General features: G+C 46.8%; 1 protein-coding gene across 1 annotated transcript in view; it reads right to left on the bottom strand.

Annotated features, from left to right (window-relative positions):
• The window catches only part of TESMIN (testis expressed metallothionein like protein), a 36,878-nt gene extending 20,655 nt beyond the window's left edge, over positions 1–16,223 (bottom strand). Inside the window, 7 exon segments of the mRNA XM_032490054.1 lie at positions 5,485–5,576; positions 9,185–9,261; positions 10,966–11,086; positions 13,190–13,348; positions 15,250–15,375; positions 15,377–15,785; positions 16,163–16,223. Coding sequence (XP_032345945.1) covers positions 5,485–5,576; positions 9,185–9,261; positions 10,966–11,086; positions 13,190–13,348; positions 15,250–15,375; positions 15,377–15,727 — 926 coding nt within the window. The 5' untranslated portion in view covers positions 15,728–15,785; positions 16,163–16,223.
• Positions 16,224–17,724: the final 1,501 nt, after the last annotated feature.

Consider the following 17,724-nt stretch of genomic DNA (forward strand, 5'->3'; position numbering starts at 1 on the left):
ACAACTCAATATTTACATACAGTCAACCCGGACTTCAGCATTAACTTAAAAAATCAATTCTTTTTTCAGTTTTGTTTTGTGAACAAAGTTTCACGGGCTTCTGGATTTTTACCCACTTCTGCACCCCCACATCACCGTCCCATCAATGGAGCTCTCAGTGACTTCAGGAGGAGCTCTGCAATGGAAAAATCGTGTGGAGACGGTGGTTAGGGTTGTTAGACACTGGGATGAGATGAGATTCTTCCAACAGGTAACTTAGGGCTAGGTAGGCTTTTGGGGCAGAAAATGGCAGCCCGCAGGAGAAGCTGAGAGCGGGCAGACCACACAATTGTCTACAAGGGACATGGGACAGGGTGGGAGCGGAACCTCTAGTTCACAGTGCTGTCAATCATGGTCACTGGCCCACCTCCTATATCAGCCACACGGTCCACCCCGGCCCATGATTCTGCTTCACCATCTGCCCCACCATCCCCTGACTGAGCCTCCGAGGACCTGGCATCCCTTGGGGAGAATATTTCTGAGAAAATTTCAATATAGAGTAAACGGATTCATCAGACTTAAAAACTAGGATGTGGAAATGTTACAGTTAGTGCTCAGCAAGGATGCTGTGTGCCGTGCTTGTCTGAGGGGCTAGAGGATGTAAACCAAACCCTGAGAAAATCACACCATTGGAGGTGGCGGAGGTGCTTTTACTAAGTTAGTTGGTCAAGATGATACCAAGAGATCCTAACTGGGTTTGTACAGAGTGTGAATTCTCGTTGCTCTGGTTTACGATGAGCGTCAGGGCAGGGCTGTTGAGTCTTAGCTGTAGCATGTACGCTGCTCGCCATTCAGGTTTGCCTGGACTCTGCTCCACTTACTGACTCTAAACAGCCTTATTTCTACTTAGTAACGAAGGATTTGTGATTACTTACAATTTCAGACACTGGGATTTGGTACAGTTACATGGCTTTTTAGACTTTGTGTCCCATGAACTAAGAGTTACTCTATAAAGATTAAAAAAGAAAATGTATTCAGATGGTTACTCTTTAAAAAGAGAATTAGCTAAGCATCTGGTGTTTTTGAACAAATACTGAAAAGCTCAACACCGGATAGATACAGGTATTATCTATCAGTGCCTGGTCATGCGATGGGGTGGTCTGCGTGTTCACAACGTGAAGGAGCCACCCAGCCAGGCCCAGCTCAGCCCAGAGATCCAGTGGGGTGCTGGGCAGGGTCCTACTGCTGTCCCCTCCCCAAGAAGCCTTCCCTGCATTTATATCCATTGATCTGTTTAAACCTCTATTGTGTGTGGCTCCCCACACCAAAGAGCTCTTTTTGTTTTTATTTTTTGTATTTTCCCAAATCTGAACACTAATGGAAAGTATGAATGAAAGAACAACAGATAAGCCATCACTCGCACCGTCACAGCAGCATGAGAACTGTCCGACCAGTACAACCAGCAGTGTCAAAGTATGTTTTGCATGTGTCATGTGGGCACTGGGGTTCACCCTCCCAACCATGCCTTAGGGGGTCAGCCCAGAAGCCATCCTCAGGGGCATCAGAGGAGGAGAGATGACCATGTGTAGGATGCTGCTACACACGAGGGGCAGCTGCGGGCAGAGAAATTGGGACAAGGTCCCAAGCGTTGCTTATAAATGCTGCTCCCTGTGGGAACTCCTAGGGTTCCCTAAGGGTTGAGGGAATATTGCCAAGCTCAGATGTTTGGTAGATCACAGTGAGGAGGACCACACATGCCAAAACACAACTGTGACCAGGGCTCTCCCTCCTGGGGTGTGTGTCCATCTCCTGTGGCCACCTGCTCCCTGAGGCCACATGTACAGCTTCACCTCTGTAACCACTGGCTGCTTCTGATGGGGCGGGGACACCTCTTGGTTTCAGGTTTCCTGCAGGTCTACACCAGTACTTGGCACACACGATGCTTGCTGACAGTCTCCTGTCACCCCACAGAGCACGGGAATTACCCCAGTTGGAACCAATGCAATGACCCTGAAGGGCGTGCTAGGCCAGCCCAAATGCCCTGTGCTCTGTGCCCAAGCACACATGGGTGCCTTCGGTTGGAACTGAGGTCAGCGTAGCCCTCGCTCGGCCCACCTCCCCTCTGCCCCCGCACATTCCACTCATCAGTCCTCCCAACTACGCTCATGACTATGCTTCTACTTCATGACCTGCTCCCACCATGCCATTTGAAACGGGGAGTGGTAACTGGCACACAGGTGAGCTGCTAAGCCTTACTTCTCCTGGAGATGTATCTCATTTTTAAGATAATGTCCCCATGCTATGTCACGGAATGCTATACTAATTTATTCTGCATCTGGTTAATTTTCCCCTTTGTAGACCAGAGAGCTGCAGCCTTCCTTCCTCTCGGTGCCCGGAAGTGGCAGATCCGGCTACACTGCCCCTGCCCACCCGTTGTGGATCGGACATGGGCTGTCAGGGGAGGGGGACGTGGCACCCACTTCACTGCTCTCACCCAGCCCTCAGCCCTGCCTCTAAAATGGGGCACAGGGTAGCCTGGCATTATTTGTCCAGAAGAACCCAAACTCTTCCCTTCAGAAATGGGATGGGGTACACGGAGACACTCCAGTGGTGACTTGCCATAACTGTGGAAGGAGAGAGTACATGCAGTAAGTGTCTACGGTGTTAGCAAGATGCCAACAGGCATTTACTAAGAGGTCATCATATGGCCAGGACTGTCCTAAGTGCTGCAGGGGAACGCCAAAAAAAAAAAATATATATATATATATATGTGTGTGTGTGTGTGTGTGTATGTATATGTATATGTATCGGTACAGTGCCTGTCCTGGAGGAATCCATCAAATAATTTGGGACATGATATATACACAATTGAGAAATTAGAGAATAGATGAAATTATAGAATCAACTATCAAATTGTTTGAAACTGATTGTAAATGATACAAAATTCAGAGGCAGGATAGTTTGATATAGCTATAAAAACAAAATACTTCTGAAAGAAGTAGAACTTGACATCAACTTTCAAGGGTGTGAAGGTTTTTGTTATCCAACAAAAGGATGTTGAAACAACTGCATGAGCAAAGACGCCATGTTAGGGATGAGCACAGAGCACCTGAAGGGACAGCAAGGGGACAGGCTGATTGTGATGGACCACACTGGGAAAAAACTTCCATGGGTCTAGTAATGTTTGACCACTTTCTTCTGCCAATTTGAAAATTAAAGAGAAGAGATCTGCACAAGTTTGCCTCAGAGAATCATTATAAATACACTGTACCACAACGAGATATGACCTCATCTTTAAGTAAAAATTTCCAGAAGCAGACTCTTGAATATTCTTTATTATAATGTTCATTATTTTACCAAAAATAATAGCATCAATGATGTATGAAACAGAATTTCATGTAATCTGATTGATAATCAGATCATTAAAGCTATGCAGAGTGACAGGATGTGAATTTTTATTAATATGATAAGCTAGTTAATAAGTTAGCCAGCTCACCACCCGCCTGTAAAGAATGGTGACGGGGCGAATTCGCCCACGTGGACTACTGGCCATAGGTCCGAGCTGGCCTTCTTCCATGTCATCTACTAGAGTAGAATGTTTAAACCATATTGGGCTGAATTTCCTTTCTGATTATCTTCAGACCTAATCTGACCTCATTATCTTGTGGAAGTCAAAAGAAAAAAAAAGCCGAACAATGCATCTAAAGAGGTGAAGAGGTACAGCAAGTCAGGTGTGGCTGGGACTCGTACAGAGTGAACCCACCAGCGGTGTTCCGACTGCTCCCTCACTGCAAGTGATAAACCAGGTAGAGATTCCAGGACACCCGTCAGCACTGCGGATATTGACATAAAAATCATCTGGCTGATTTAGTGCAAGGACATCAAATCAACTAATTATTTGCAGCAAAAAAATTACCGAAACAAAGCTCATGTTGTTCCTGGCACATCATTTATAATAGAGAAATATTTTATGACCTGCGTAATTACTTCACAGTCAAGAAAACCTCATAGAGACTGGGAAAGTGGGGGCTGGGGGGGGGGAAGAAACACACTGCAGTGAAAACTTGCTCACAACTGCTCCTCTGTGGAAACTGCATCAGCTACGACACAGAGAAACCTCAAATGGCACTGCAGCTCTGAGAGCACACACTTGAAATAGACTATTAGAAGCACCAAATCCCCTTAGGGTTCTAGACACAGTAAAGCACATGGTGGTACAAAGCTGTGGGCCGGATGCTCCCAGATTACAAGTAAGGCCAAGTGAGTATCTTCAGGATTGTAACATCTTAGGTCACACGGTGTGATCAGAGAGCTCATACTGCCAGCAGCAGCCAGAAGTTGTTTACACAGGTTTTGCTTTGATCAGAAGTGTTAAGAGCCACAGTTATAGGAACAATTGCAGTAACAGCAACCACGCCCTGGCTGGTCCATGACGCCAAGAGAGTGAGGCCAGGCCAAAGGCCCCGGACAGTATTATCCCATCACATTGATTGAAAGGCATCAACTGACGTGGCCCTGATTGCAACCAGCTCAAAGACCAACTGCTGAAACGGAAGCAGTGAATTACATGAGCAACTGACACTTTTCAGAGAGGACGCAGAGGTGAGTATTAATTGAATTCGTGTGTCTCCAGAACTCTACCAGGTGGTTCACCTTTCACACTGCCCTGCACAACTCTCCTCACACCAATGCCACAGTGAAGGTGCACCTGGTGGCAGACACTTCAGGAGCCTGGAATCATGAGAGGCCACAGCTAACCTTCTGTAAATTGCCTGACCTGATTTCTTTCAGGTCCTCAGATGTCCATCTGCATTAGACTGTGTGCCCTAAAACTTTTGGAATCAGGAAGAGACTGATCTTCATAACCAACTAAAGGGCTCAGTGAACAGAAAGAGCTACCCTGTCCACTGGAAGCATATGAATATTACCTCCACAAATAGTTTCAACCAGCCTGGTTAGTTTAATTAGTTGCAATTATAGACATGAGTTTAAAATGGCAAGACAAGGTCACAGATACGTGCTGCCACGTCCACAAGGAGACCACGTGCCTCGACACCTGCCACTCAGCGTGAGCTTACCACACAGGGACCGAAGCTGGCAGGGGCAGCCCATAAAGGCACAGTAAGACCGCTGGCGACACGAAGTGACTGCCACACCATTACTTGCGTTGACGATAGCAAACAAGAAAGAGAGCAGCTAAGTTTAAACCAGTGTGAAATCCAGACAGAGTTGTGAATGGCAGCAAGCCTCCAAAGCACTGACACCAGCAGTGGACAGAGATGGAAGCAAATGGAAGTTACAGGTCAGCCCCTGCAGCAACCACCAACCAGACACGCACAGTAACACTGTCAGTACACTGCTTCAGGTCAAACTGGTGTTCCAGGAGTCATGAAAGTTTGCAGGTAAAGCTAATTTTAAAACTCAGAAGAAAATCACAAATGTACCCAAGAGACTCTTAAACTCTTACATTAAAGTAAGTGACAGCTGATTGCTTTTAATCCTTACCCAGCCAAAGTTATATTTGGTGGTCCTGGAAGAGTTGATCCCGAGGGAAAAGCAGACCCACTGACTACGGATGGTAAGGCTGTATTATCCAGCTGTTTAAAGGCAAAGGCAAGCGTATTTTGAATTAGTAAACATCTTAAGAGTTTATTCCAGTCAGCCCCTAAGTACAGATAAAAACGATTCTTTTTCCACAATCCCTTTACAACAGTGTCTGGGCCCTGTTACCCCCATGATGTGACTAGCACCTGAGCAGGTTCCAGCCAAGGCTTTTCAGCGGCAGTGGGAGGAGCCCAGCCCTAGTCAGCAAACAGCCCCACCCAACCACAGGACGCCCCCGGTGAGAAAGCCCTGACTGTGGACAAAGGGACATGGGTTAGGGGTTCAGGGCCAGGCCATCCACAAGCTGACCAGCAGTACACACAGCTGTCAGTCGGCTGGTCAGTGATACTGCAATGCACATCGTATTCATTTTTATGAACTACACATTGTGAACTAAATTCAGTTGCAAATTTCTGTAAATTTAAAATGTTCTTTAATTATTATTATATTCTTGGTATAACACGAGATCTTGACATTTGAAGTCTCATTGGCAACCATGACTTTTTCATCTAGTCATGAAAAACTTTGTAGTCGATTTTAACAAATTCAGAAGCAATGTCATAATCTCGGCATTATCCATGTCCTTTGTTTCTCAGTTCTCATTTTCCTTTAAATTATCCACTAGCATGACTCACAAGGAGAGGAAAGGGTGGCAAAATCAATACTGAACTAATTTTCTTCTTATCAGAATCTTGAAGAAATTTAAAGCATTGACTACATCTAGGTTTTGAGATTATTTGCATATACCACAGTTAAACATCCTATCCTGGTCTCTTCCTCCCCTGAAGACTTGAAATTAAAAAATAAACTTTGTTTAAGAAGCATAGTCTTGGAAAACACATTTTACTCATCTTCCTCCTTTTCTCTCTTCTGCCTCTTTTTAAACTGTGTGCAATCGCTCCCCGTTGGGGCCTGAAGACACTGAGAAACCAGCCTGGGTCCCACTCCTTCATTACAAATCCCCCCAAGTCCCACGGGAGTCACCCCAGGGCCCCTCCTTGGGTCTGGCTGAGAGCTGAGGGCTCTGCTCTCCTTTCGGGTCACTGGAGGGGGTGCTCACAAGTTACTGTTTCTTTTACAGTCACCCAGACACCTACTGGGCAGACGTCTGCAGGTAGCAGTGCAGAGTTTTGCATTCTTTTGGAGAAAGGATTTCAAGTTCTTGGGGTTGAGGCAATTCTCTGCATAAACCAGATACAATTTCTCTTTTTCTCCTTTGCTTATTTAGCCCCAAAGTAAAGCAGAGAAAAAGAGACATCTTTTAAGCACTGCATAGGTAGTAAATCTAGGGCAACTTAATCCTAGAAACTATGACTTTCCTCGGCAACATCTGGTGGCCTGGGATAGAAGTAAACTCTAAGGTGCCGCTTTTCCCTGTCACAACACCTAAAATGCAGATTCTGCGTCAGTGAGTCTGGGGTGGAGCCTGAGATCCTACATTTCTCACAAGCTTCTGGGGCTGCCCGTGCTCCTGGTCCACACACCACACTTGCAGCAGCGAAGCGCTGAAGAATATACAGCACTGGGGTTTGGCAAGGAAGCAAGGGGCCCTAGCGATGCAGCAAGGGCGCAGCTAACGTAACTGCCCACGCTGCGTATGGCCCACCCTGGATGAGAAGCCAGGGGAGCCAAAGTGAGAACACGAATAAACACAGCCGAGGGAGAGTGTGGGGGACGGCAAGGAGGTTGTGGCCCAAAGGGGCCTTTCAGTGCACGATCTTAGCGGTGGGAGAGCAAGTCCGACGTGTGCCCCACCGACTGGGGCTGAAACTGTTAAGGAGGCGGGTGGCGTGGAGGAGGCCAGGAAGGAGAGGCCCCCGAGCCCCAACAACAGAGACTCCGTATGCGGTGCTCGCGGCATCACAGCTCACTCATCTCCTTCCCTGATTAATACTCTCACCTTCCTGGCTCATGGATCATTTGAGAAGGATTTATTTACTCTCTCTGCAAATAGTTAACTCTATTTATCTCCACTGCCTCAGAGATCTCCTCTAGTCTCGGGGTGTTCAGTGCCATCCACACGCTGGCAACTTCGTCCCTCCAGCCCAGTCCTTCGTCACTCTGGATGCCAGACCTGTGTATCCTACACAACGTCATCACGCGTGTGTCTGAGAGACACCTCACATTTAACATTCCAAGTGGAGCTCCTAGCCTCCCTCACAAAACTTGCACCATCTCATCGCTCTTGAGGGAAGCTCCATCTTTCCGCTAGTTCAGGCAGAAGGTCCTGGGACGTCCCTGACCCCTCTGTTCCTCTCACAAGCAGTCCCTCAGCAAACCCTGCTGGCTCAGCCTTGAAAGTATCCTGACAGGCTGTTTCTCGCCTCCGCTGCCACCTCCTGGTCAGGGCCACCACCGTCTCTGATGCAAACCATTCCACCAGCAGGTACACCTGCTCTCACCTCATCCCGCCTCAGGGCCGGCCCCCTTTCAAGCAGAGAGAAAGCACAGGCCTTCCGTCATGTCCCTCATCTCTGTCATCTCCGGCTTCCTCCTGCCACCTCCCTCTTGCTCGCTCCGTCCCAGCCCCACTGGCCTCGTTGCTGTCTCCACTGCAGGCTGAACCTGTGCTGTGCTGTCCCCCCTGTCTGGAATGTTCTTCTGTGTGATAGTCACATGGTTCACCCCTCCTCTTTTTCAAGACTTTGTTCAAGTGTCACCTTCTCAGCGGAGCCAGTTGTGACCTGTGCAACCTGCCTTCCTCCCCTAGGCCCCATCCCCCAGTGCCCATCCGCTGCTCTTCCAGCATGCAATACAATTTCCTGATTAAATTTGCTTATTGTCTGTCTCTCACACAAACATATAAGCTGCAGGAGGGTAGAGCTGTATGTTTTGATTTCTTTTAGGGGGTTCACTTAGCATTAGCTCCCTGATGTAACCCAAGTGCTAGGACCAGGGCCACCCTATCAAAGGTCACCCCGTATGAATGCCATACATGCTGGCCTTGTCCCAGCTCTCAGGTCACAAACAACAATCACAGGATCTCTGCTCCTTTAGAGCTTGCATCCCCGTGGGTGGATGCAGGCAAACAAACAGCCAACTGAGGAGCGCAAGACAGTGACAGTGCTGTGCGGAGACTCAAACAGGCGCTGTGACAGCGACTGGCTGTCTGCACTGGGGAGTTACAGAAGACTTCCGGGGAAGTGACATTTTACAGCAAGACTTAGGGAAAAGAGAACATTTGTCTTATATTAACTCTTGCATATTATGGTGTAATCATAAAAGCATTTTAAACTTCTAAAGCCATTTCCTTAACCCTGAGGATGGTGAGAGATGTTCTAGACCAAGTGGGTGGTATATGCCGATGGGTGGCAGGACCACAAAGGACAAGTTCAGCAAATGGGGTGGAATTATGGCCTGGAGGCTGTGGGAAAGGGCCAGGCATTTTCATGAGTTGGCAGAGAATGGGGTCTTAGACTCACTCCACTACCCCCAGTGACTGACACAGGGGTGAAGGTGTTAAACCCTCGGTGTATGTTTCACTGCTGATTGTAAGATGCAGGATAGATTATATTTTCTGAGTAATTCCAACTTCGACAATTGAAATTTCAAGAAACAATAATGCCCCATTGTATTTTTTTTTATTAAAACAATGACTTACTTGTTGTGTAATGAGATTTAATTTTGCTGGTACTGGCAAAAATCTTCCTACTAAAGTAGTCATAGGTTTAGGGGCATCTGTAAGGAAGACAATTGCAATTAATTGACAGCACATATTGTTCCTTTTCTACTTGCACATGGAAGAAAGTACAAAAATAATCATGTGTCATGAGTTTAACATGTGCAAAGTCACTTGTCTTGATCTTATTTATGTTTTCTATAAAACCTTTCCGTTTTTCAATGTTTTGGGGTTTTTGGTTTTTTTCTCTTACTACACCCTTTTTCTTTGTCATAAAGCTAACTTGACCTCCCAGGGACACTTTACTACTCTAAAAAGTGCCTGCTACTGCCCAGGCTCCCAAGCTGCGTGCCAAGGTGCCCTGGAGCGCCGCAGCACGCTCGCCAGGGAGGCACTCGATACGTCACGTTCTCAAGGAAAGCACAGTGTCCTCCGGAGGACAGCACATGGATGACTTTCAGTTTACGTGTCTTCTTTCTTCACATGCTTACGAACTTACTAGGATGTAAACACTTACTAGGCGATTGGGACCAAACTACTTAAGACTGAAACTGATAGCTATTTCTTTGGCCTAAGGGTGCTGTGAAAAACATTCCTGAGACACTAAGGGCTCAGTAAAACTCCAGGTTTGTGAGTCAAGGTGGCAGGAGGAATGTGTCTTAAGTCTCCTGATCACCTACCAGATAACACATCTCCTGCTCCAGGCAGGTGCATCCTAGAGTGGTGTTACCTTGAGACCTCAGCAACAGAATGCACTTACTTAATGCTGGTAGAGTGTGCTCTGTGTGACACAGGAGATTGGGCTGCGTGTGCGTGGCAGAGGGAGGGTATGATGACGTGACAAGGAAATAGATTTGGAGAACACTAAGTAAAGCTTCCTTCTATGGGTCTAAATGCATTAGGATGTTGTCATGTTTTCAGGAGGAAGAGAATTAGCAAAGAACCCTCCTCTGCCTGTGTGGGGATCAGATGCAGCTCTGACCCACCGGGAACGGAGCCGGAAAGTCCGTGGCTGGTGTGCAGCAAAGGCCTTCTGGGAGCACTTTGCATCCTAGAAAAGTGAATGTCTTAAAGGCATGTTATCTGTCCCTGGATAAAAAGGCCATCAGGATAAAACAGGAGATAACACTCTTTTTGCCCTGGACTCCAAAGGCCCATTGAAATGACATTTGGATTTAATATTGATTTAAATTATTGGCAAGGTCTGTGAATCATCTGATAATGAAATATTCTGGTTAACTCAGCTTTAGAATAACATGATTATGTATATAGTACACACAGAGATGCCCAGTTTTTAAGTATTAGTGTCTAATTTTGTAAACACAATCTTAAAACTATGTCATTTAGTCTTTCTTTAATCATTCATAAATCATTTGATGATAATCAAGTACTTACAGGTCATCTATTATTATTGCACCAGTTTAAAGGAGTTTCTGAGTAAACGATTGGCAGATAAATCAGCATTTGAAATGATTATTTCAGAGCTCATGGTGATTAAAGCAGAGTGATAGTTCTCACTGATTACATGAAAACATTGACATGAAAATGTGTATAGCTTACACCACATCTGAACAGTCAACCTGCCACCAGATCTGGACAAGGCAGATGTTTCAACCCAGGCACCTGCAGCCACACCCACTTGTGGCTCTCCGCAACTAGCAGAAGTGGAGGACAGCTCTCCAAGCATTTGAGATAGTCAATACAATACTCACTTACCAACTTCCATATGATATGTGACATATTTTTATTAATTTACTTTGTACCTGACTGTAGATAATTATTTTGGTCTTGATACTGAGGAACCAAATGAAGTGCTTTTAGTTCTCTTGTGCCAGAATTGTCTATACACAGCATTTGTGTACCCCCTTTCAACTGACATATCACCTAAAATGAAAAATAATGATCAGGTTTCATTTTTTAAAAGATATCCAGCAATATGAATCTAAGTAAACTTTAATCTGAGAAAACAGCTTTAATCCAGAATTTAAGTTCTAATGGAAAATGGCAAATTATAGATGTGTTCTCCATTTCTTACTCTGCAATAGCACGCTCTCTGAGGTATCACAGGGCAAAAAGTCCCTTGGGAGGTGTTTTCTGAGATGTGTTCAGGGTGCTAAGAGAAGGTCCTGCTCACGGCTTTCCCTACAGGTGTCTTACCGATGAGGCTGAGGGTAAAGAAGGGGTGACTGCGAACCAGAGCTTCCGTCCCCTGCCCATTACTCCATGGTCTACAGGGATGGAGAGAGTGTGTTGGACTCCAGCCCCACTCAGACCCAGTTAACTATAAGAAGGACTCTGTCCCTCTGACCCCATCTCTGTAGCTGGACAGATACTTAGAATAATCTTTAATTTATAACAGTTGTTCTTTTCCACCACTTCCACATGTTATAATTTAACACGTATGGTTTTTAAAAATATCCATTGATTTTATTTTCTAAAAGTACAGTTAAAAAAGGTTACTTTAAGAATGGGAAAATTCTAAGAAGACACGTCAATCTCTCATGGCCTGACTGGCACTCTCAGATCACCTAGTTGGATTCCGACCATAAATCAGTGCCAGTGAGCCAGGTGAGTCCATCAGGCAATCACACCGGTCAAGCCCAGCATAGATGGAGCCCTCCTTGCGTGCAGCCCTGTCCATGGCAATGCGGCCTGAATACGAGGCAAGAGAAGTCATCGTCTCTGCCTGCACATAGCTTCTAATTCTGAGGGTAAAACCACAAACACCCAGAGAAGCAGTGGTTTTTGCCTTTAGGTTGCCTTTGGGTTTCCTAGACAGGAAAATCCAAATAAGCATAAAGGATCAATGTTACCAAAATTACAGACGTAGAGCCTTTGTTAACACGGTGCTGATCATTGGGTCAAAACTTCAGATCACCCTGACATTGGATAAAAGGCCAACATTCATGTTTGGTTGGAATTTTATTTGTATTTAGAGGATACAGTTATAATCTCGCCCACACAGGCGCACAAACTGGGGGAAGGACCCAGAGTGGACTCTCCAGGCCTCTGTCCATTGCACAGTTCTGGGCTCTGTCCTGCCCTTTTCGGGAGCATGGTAACATTACTCAGGGGTCTGCTGTAATTGGAAGAGCTCTTGTCCTGCTATGTAGTCCAGGTGTCCTCGCAAACTCTGCCCTCGGAACCCACAGGCCTGAGGAGAACCATGGACAGAGGCGAGGACTGCTGTATGCCACAGCAAACCACAGTTCATGATGATCCCATTTTAAAGTATTTTCTAGTTAAAGCATATGCTTTAGAGCTACGGCCTCATTTCCCCAAATGAACAGTTGCCGAGGGCAAGGCAATTGTTGGTTCTTTGAACTCTTTGCTAAAATGATACTTCGGGCGAGATTCCCTGTCTTCCCTCCTTCCCAGTCCTCATCACACCGAAACCTGGCGTCCTCGATGCCCCAGTTATAAGCAGACTGTGTAAAATCTTTGTTTTCTTATCCATAAGATGTAGATAAAAATAATGCCTACCCTACAGAGTTGATGGGAGGATTAAATGAAGTTACAAGCATGTAAAACTGTCACATAAGCCGCAGATGTTACTGATTACCTATCGTACACAAGTGTTAGTTGGTATTAGGAATCTGAAGGTAGGCAGGGAGGAAAGTAGCCTCTGTCCTGCAGCCACAGAACTGTAGCCTCACCGCCCCCTGACATGCCTGACCTTACAGCTCAGGGGCTGTCCCACTCCTGGTCTGCACTGAGCGATGTGCCCTGTAGTTTCTCTCCTTAATGAATACAGCAATGTCCTAATCTTTGTTTGATTTACTAAGATCAAGTAGAAATGAGAACCTTAGATGTGAAAGAAACATAAGAAAGCCTCTTTTGATAAATGAGACAACCAAAAATGCTGATTTAACAGGGAAACAGAAGGAAAACCAATGACTGAAATAACTATTACTGTTGACTTAGTAATGAGAAGGGGTAAACACTTAAAATAATGTTGGTCAGACACATTTTCCCTGGCATAGTTACCATTGGGTTCAAGTCCTTCTTCTGGGAGCAGCCAGAGGCATCCTCTCTTTCCTGTGATGATGAGAACTTGCCACAGGACTCCTGGGCAAGAGGGTTCTGAAAAGTTGCTTCGTCCAGGTTGTTACTTGTAATCGAACCACCGGCTTCCTTTATTTCAACCTGAAAAAGCAAATGTTATTTTAGAAATCACATTGTGGAAGCTAGATTTTGCAGTTGCATAATCTAGAAAATTCTTTACAGAAGTTACCTTTTCAAAGTAAAATGCACCCTTGCCCTTAGTGCCTCTCTTCTGCACTATTATTCCCTCTATGGGGCAGCAAGATAGGGTGACAAGTATCTGACCCGCCTCCCTGGGGACTGGGGACCCTGGGGACCACAACCATCTGCCCACGAGATGTGGACATGTGATTTTGATGTGGCACTCTTGCTGTTTCAGAAACACAGTATAAGTAACTTGAGAAGGTTCCATGGCTGGTCAGCTGCCCCTCCAGCTGCTGGACAGCCCCCGCTCTAAGGGAGCTGGCTGCCTTGTGGGACCTTCCTTAAAACTGCCTGAAATGCTGATCCTCTAGCACCGTTCTTAGAGTGCGCTCATTAGGTTGTATTAGATGTTCCAGTTGATTGTTTTACTTTTTCCTCAAGAAGCTTGAAATCCTTGCTGACATTTTAGTAATATTTATATTGTAACTTACAACATATTTATAGTAATGTTTATAATTAAATAGTAGAGCTTTCCTGAGTGGATGGTAGGATAATAATTCACATAAAACAGTGAAGGGAGGGTGTATTTGCCAACTCTGTTTTTAAGCTATCCTCTGCAGCAACTCAGTGACACAACAGTAAAATTACCAAAAATAGGGAAAACACCAATGATATTACTGAAAATCAATGGAATTTAAAAAACTAAAAAGTCTCGATGGTTAAAAAAAATTACCGTCAGATTTAAGTGTTTTAAAATCAGGGTGCTGCTTCTTAAATTTTGATAAGAATGTAAGGAGGGTTGGGAAACAGCAGTCAACCCACACTTTACATCATCTTTCCCCTCCTTTACCTCCACCCACCCAGACTGCCAACGAGAGAGTGCAGGTGAGTCTCCCCAAAGGCCAGGAGGCAGGTCACAAACCCTGCAAAGAAGACGGTGATTCTCAGGTAATATTCTGAAGACCTCATTTAAATCATGGAACAGATAGCTATCTTTCAAAGTGTGGGTGTTGACTCAGATTTGGAGATCATCTAACCTAAAATCTGAGACCCAAACAAGTAACAGTTATCACGAACTGGCAAATTCCTTAGCACAGTAGACTAGTACCTAGGTATAAATCTTTTAAAAACACAGGGAAAGTTTATCTATATTTCAAGTTATAACCTTATTTAGATATTTCAAATTGTAATTTGAATTACAATTGGGGATACTTTGTTTCCTTTAAAAACTGATTTGTTTAGTTGTAGCAAGAACAAAGCAGAAAACTACCAGTAGTCATATAGCAAAAGAGGGCAGTTCGCTGACAATTAGCAGAATTTACCTAGACTCTGATTTATATTACATATGATGGAGGAACAACCACTTATTAGCAGATGGAAGCTCTAACAACTTGATTTCAAGGCTCACCAAACACAAGTATTAATGAGTCCTTGCTGCAAATTACAATCTTTAGAAATCTAAAGGGGGAAAAAATGCAAAATGCAAGCACAGGAAAACTCACACTTGCATTTGTTTTATAGACACTGGGGCTTCTTTCCTAAAGCCAGTTTCAAAATTTTCTAGTTGTTTTCCCTACTCTTTTGTTGTGTGCTGTCTGCCTGGCTAGGCCAGGCTTGGCCAGGTTTGAACCAGGGACCCAGGACCTAATTCACCTTCAGGCAGGATGGCTTGGCTGGATAATGCATCTCGCATAACCAAGGGATGTGCCCTGTTTAAGGTTAGTGAATCCAACCAGGGATGCTACTGACACAGGAAAAACACCCGTAGAGGGAAATCTTGGTATAAGCTGGAAGTCTCCCATCTCTACTTGGGAAGAGGTAGGGGTCGGGGCGGTGGGACTGTGCGACGTGGATCTTACTGGAATCACCCGGACACCGGGGTGGCCGGCTCCTTCCCTGGCCCAGGAGCCCAGGGGCAAGACAGCCGGACTCCTGTGCGGAGTCAGCAGGGAGGACAGGAAGTGGACGTTGTAGGCCTGTGGCTGCAGGGGCCGCGGGCAGAACGCTGTCTTTCAGGGGATTGAGGTCGGGGAGGCTCGGATACTCCCCGAGTACCTCCTCATCTTCGTTCTCATCCATCAGGAGCTCCACTTTGACCTTATTCTTGCAGTCTACGCTGAGCGGGGGGTTGAACGTGTGCAGCAGGGGCTCTCTGGGGTCAGCGGCGCCCAGATATGCGTCTTTAAGGACGTGGAACTCATCTTCCTCGTGCTTCACGGCCACCGGGGACTTCAGAGGAAGGTTTTCAGAAACAAACTGACTCTCCGCGCTGAAAAGGTTGGTCACCATCTCGTCTTCTGGGCTGGACATGCGGCCCAGCAGAGGGGTGTCTTCCATGTCCACCGAGGGTACTCGGGGCCAGGCATCGCCCGGGATTCGGGGAGGAAGATGGCACCTGCAACGACGCGGCCGGCTGAGGCGGCGGTCCCCACCTGCCCGAGCCGCTGACCTGGGGCCAGCCGCCTCCAGGGGCTGAGAGGGACCGGGGCCCGCCGCCCCCAGGGGCTGAGAGGGACCGGGGGCCCGCCGCCCCCGGGGGCTGAGAGGGACCGGGGCCCGCCGTCCCCGGGGGCTGACCTGGCGGTCCCCCCGCCCCTGGCGGGGACGTTTGGAGAGGGGTCCCACCGCCCCTTCAAGGCTGACTAGGGACCCGCCGTCCCCCTCCCCTCCTGCAGAGCCGAGGCCAGGCCCGGAACCGCGAGGAGACCCGACGGCGGCTGGGGTCTCAGGCGGCGGAGGGGCGCCGGGTTAGGCCTCCTCAGACCGACGCACCTGGCAGAGCGAGGAGCGCGGATACCGGACGGGAGCGGGGGTGCACTGGCCCCTCAAGCGCCAGCGGCCGTTGGCGGTTGGGAGGGGGCGGGGTCATGGATAGGTGGGCGGGGCCGGAGTGTGGGACGGGTTCGGGATGAGGCGAAGGCGGGGCGCAGAGGTGAGCAGAGGCGTGGCGAGGCGGAGCCTGGAAGCGCGGTGGGGTAAGGCTTCAGAAACCGAATCAGCAGGGACCCGGCGGAGCGCGCAGGGAGCTGAGGGGTGTCTGAGTTGGGGACATCGACCGGCCGGCCGTTGAGGGGAGGTGGACAGGGAAGAACACTCCCGGGACCAGCAGCTCCAAGCTCTGGTGGGGAACTGAGGCCCCAGGCCAGTCCAAAGCAGCGCTGGGTGGGACTCCCTAGCTTGACTTCAGGCCTTGGTCTTTAGAATATTTTTTTTTCTGCTCTCGAGTCTCTCAGGACAGACCTGGCCGCGGAGCACTCCACGGGTGGGTGGAGGACCACGGGTTTGCACTTGCAAATTCCCAACCTAGCATGCAATTCAGGTCGGTGGTGCTGGAGCTTGGGAGGAAAGCTAGGCATCCCTAGTCAATGTAAACAACCCAACATAGTTGATTGATGTTTGGAGGGAGAGACCTAGAAGGAACAAGTATAACTAACGCTAATAAAACGCAAACTCTGAGTGGCGGAGGTGAGCTAAATCCACCTTTCACAGAAGCAGAATCCCACTGTTTAATCAAGGAAAGAGGTGAAATCTTATTTAAGCTTACGGCCATGAACTGCAAATCCAACCAAGCAGTTGGAAGAGGTTCTGGGGATGGGGTTGGGGCTCTGGGGGTAAGATTACATGGCGCTCTGTTTCCATTGAAAATATTGTTTTGGTAACATAAAAATGTAAGACATCAGCTTTCTAACCTCATTCAAAAAATACTTTCCTGAGTCAAACGGTAGCAACCAAGACGCACCAATGCTATGTACTATTTAGCTGTACACTTCAGCATTCAAGAAATCCCAAGCAAAATTTGCACAGTTGAGGATTCCTAAATTTGAGACACAGCATTAAGTGTCCTAGGACTTTATCTGAAAAATTATTCTGGGACATTAAAAGCTGGCTTTAAAAGAGCATAATGTGATTAAATTCTCACTGTTGTAATTTTCCATGTGAACAACTTAAAATATATTCCCAGCAACTAGTTCATTGCAGATATACTTGCCTTGAAATACTGTCCACTTCTTGGAGGATTCACTTCCTGTGTGCCTATGATCTGTAGGGCAGGGCTCCATAGAAAGCTCTAGCGGCTTCTTCAGACTAAAATTAGGACAGCTTTTGGGGGGAAGGAAATAGCTCTGTGGTAGAATGCATACCCAGCATGCACAAGGTCCTGGGTTCAATTTCCAGTATCTTCATTAAAAAAGAAATAAAAATAAAGTCAGGACAGCTTTTTCCCTTTAATTATACAGACTGTCCTTGACTTTGGGTTTTGTGGGGGGTTGTTTGTTTTTTTAGTTTCTTGGCAATTTACTTGTACAAACATGGACTCTTATACACGTGTTTGTGTG

This window comes from Camelus ferus, chromosome 10 (genome assembly GCF_009834535.1).
Source record: "Camelus ferus isolate YT-003-E chromosome 10, BCGSAC_Cfer_1.0, whole genome shotgun sequence".
In the NCBI taxonomy this organism is placed as follows: Eukaryota; Metazoa; Chordata; class Mammalia; order Artiodactyla; family Camelidae; genus Camelus; species Camelus ferus.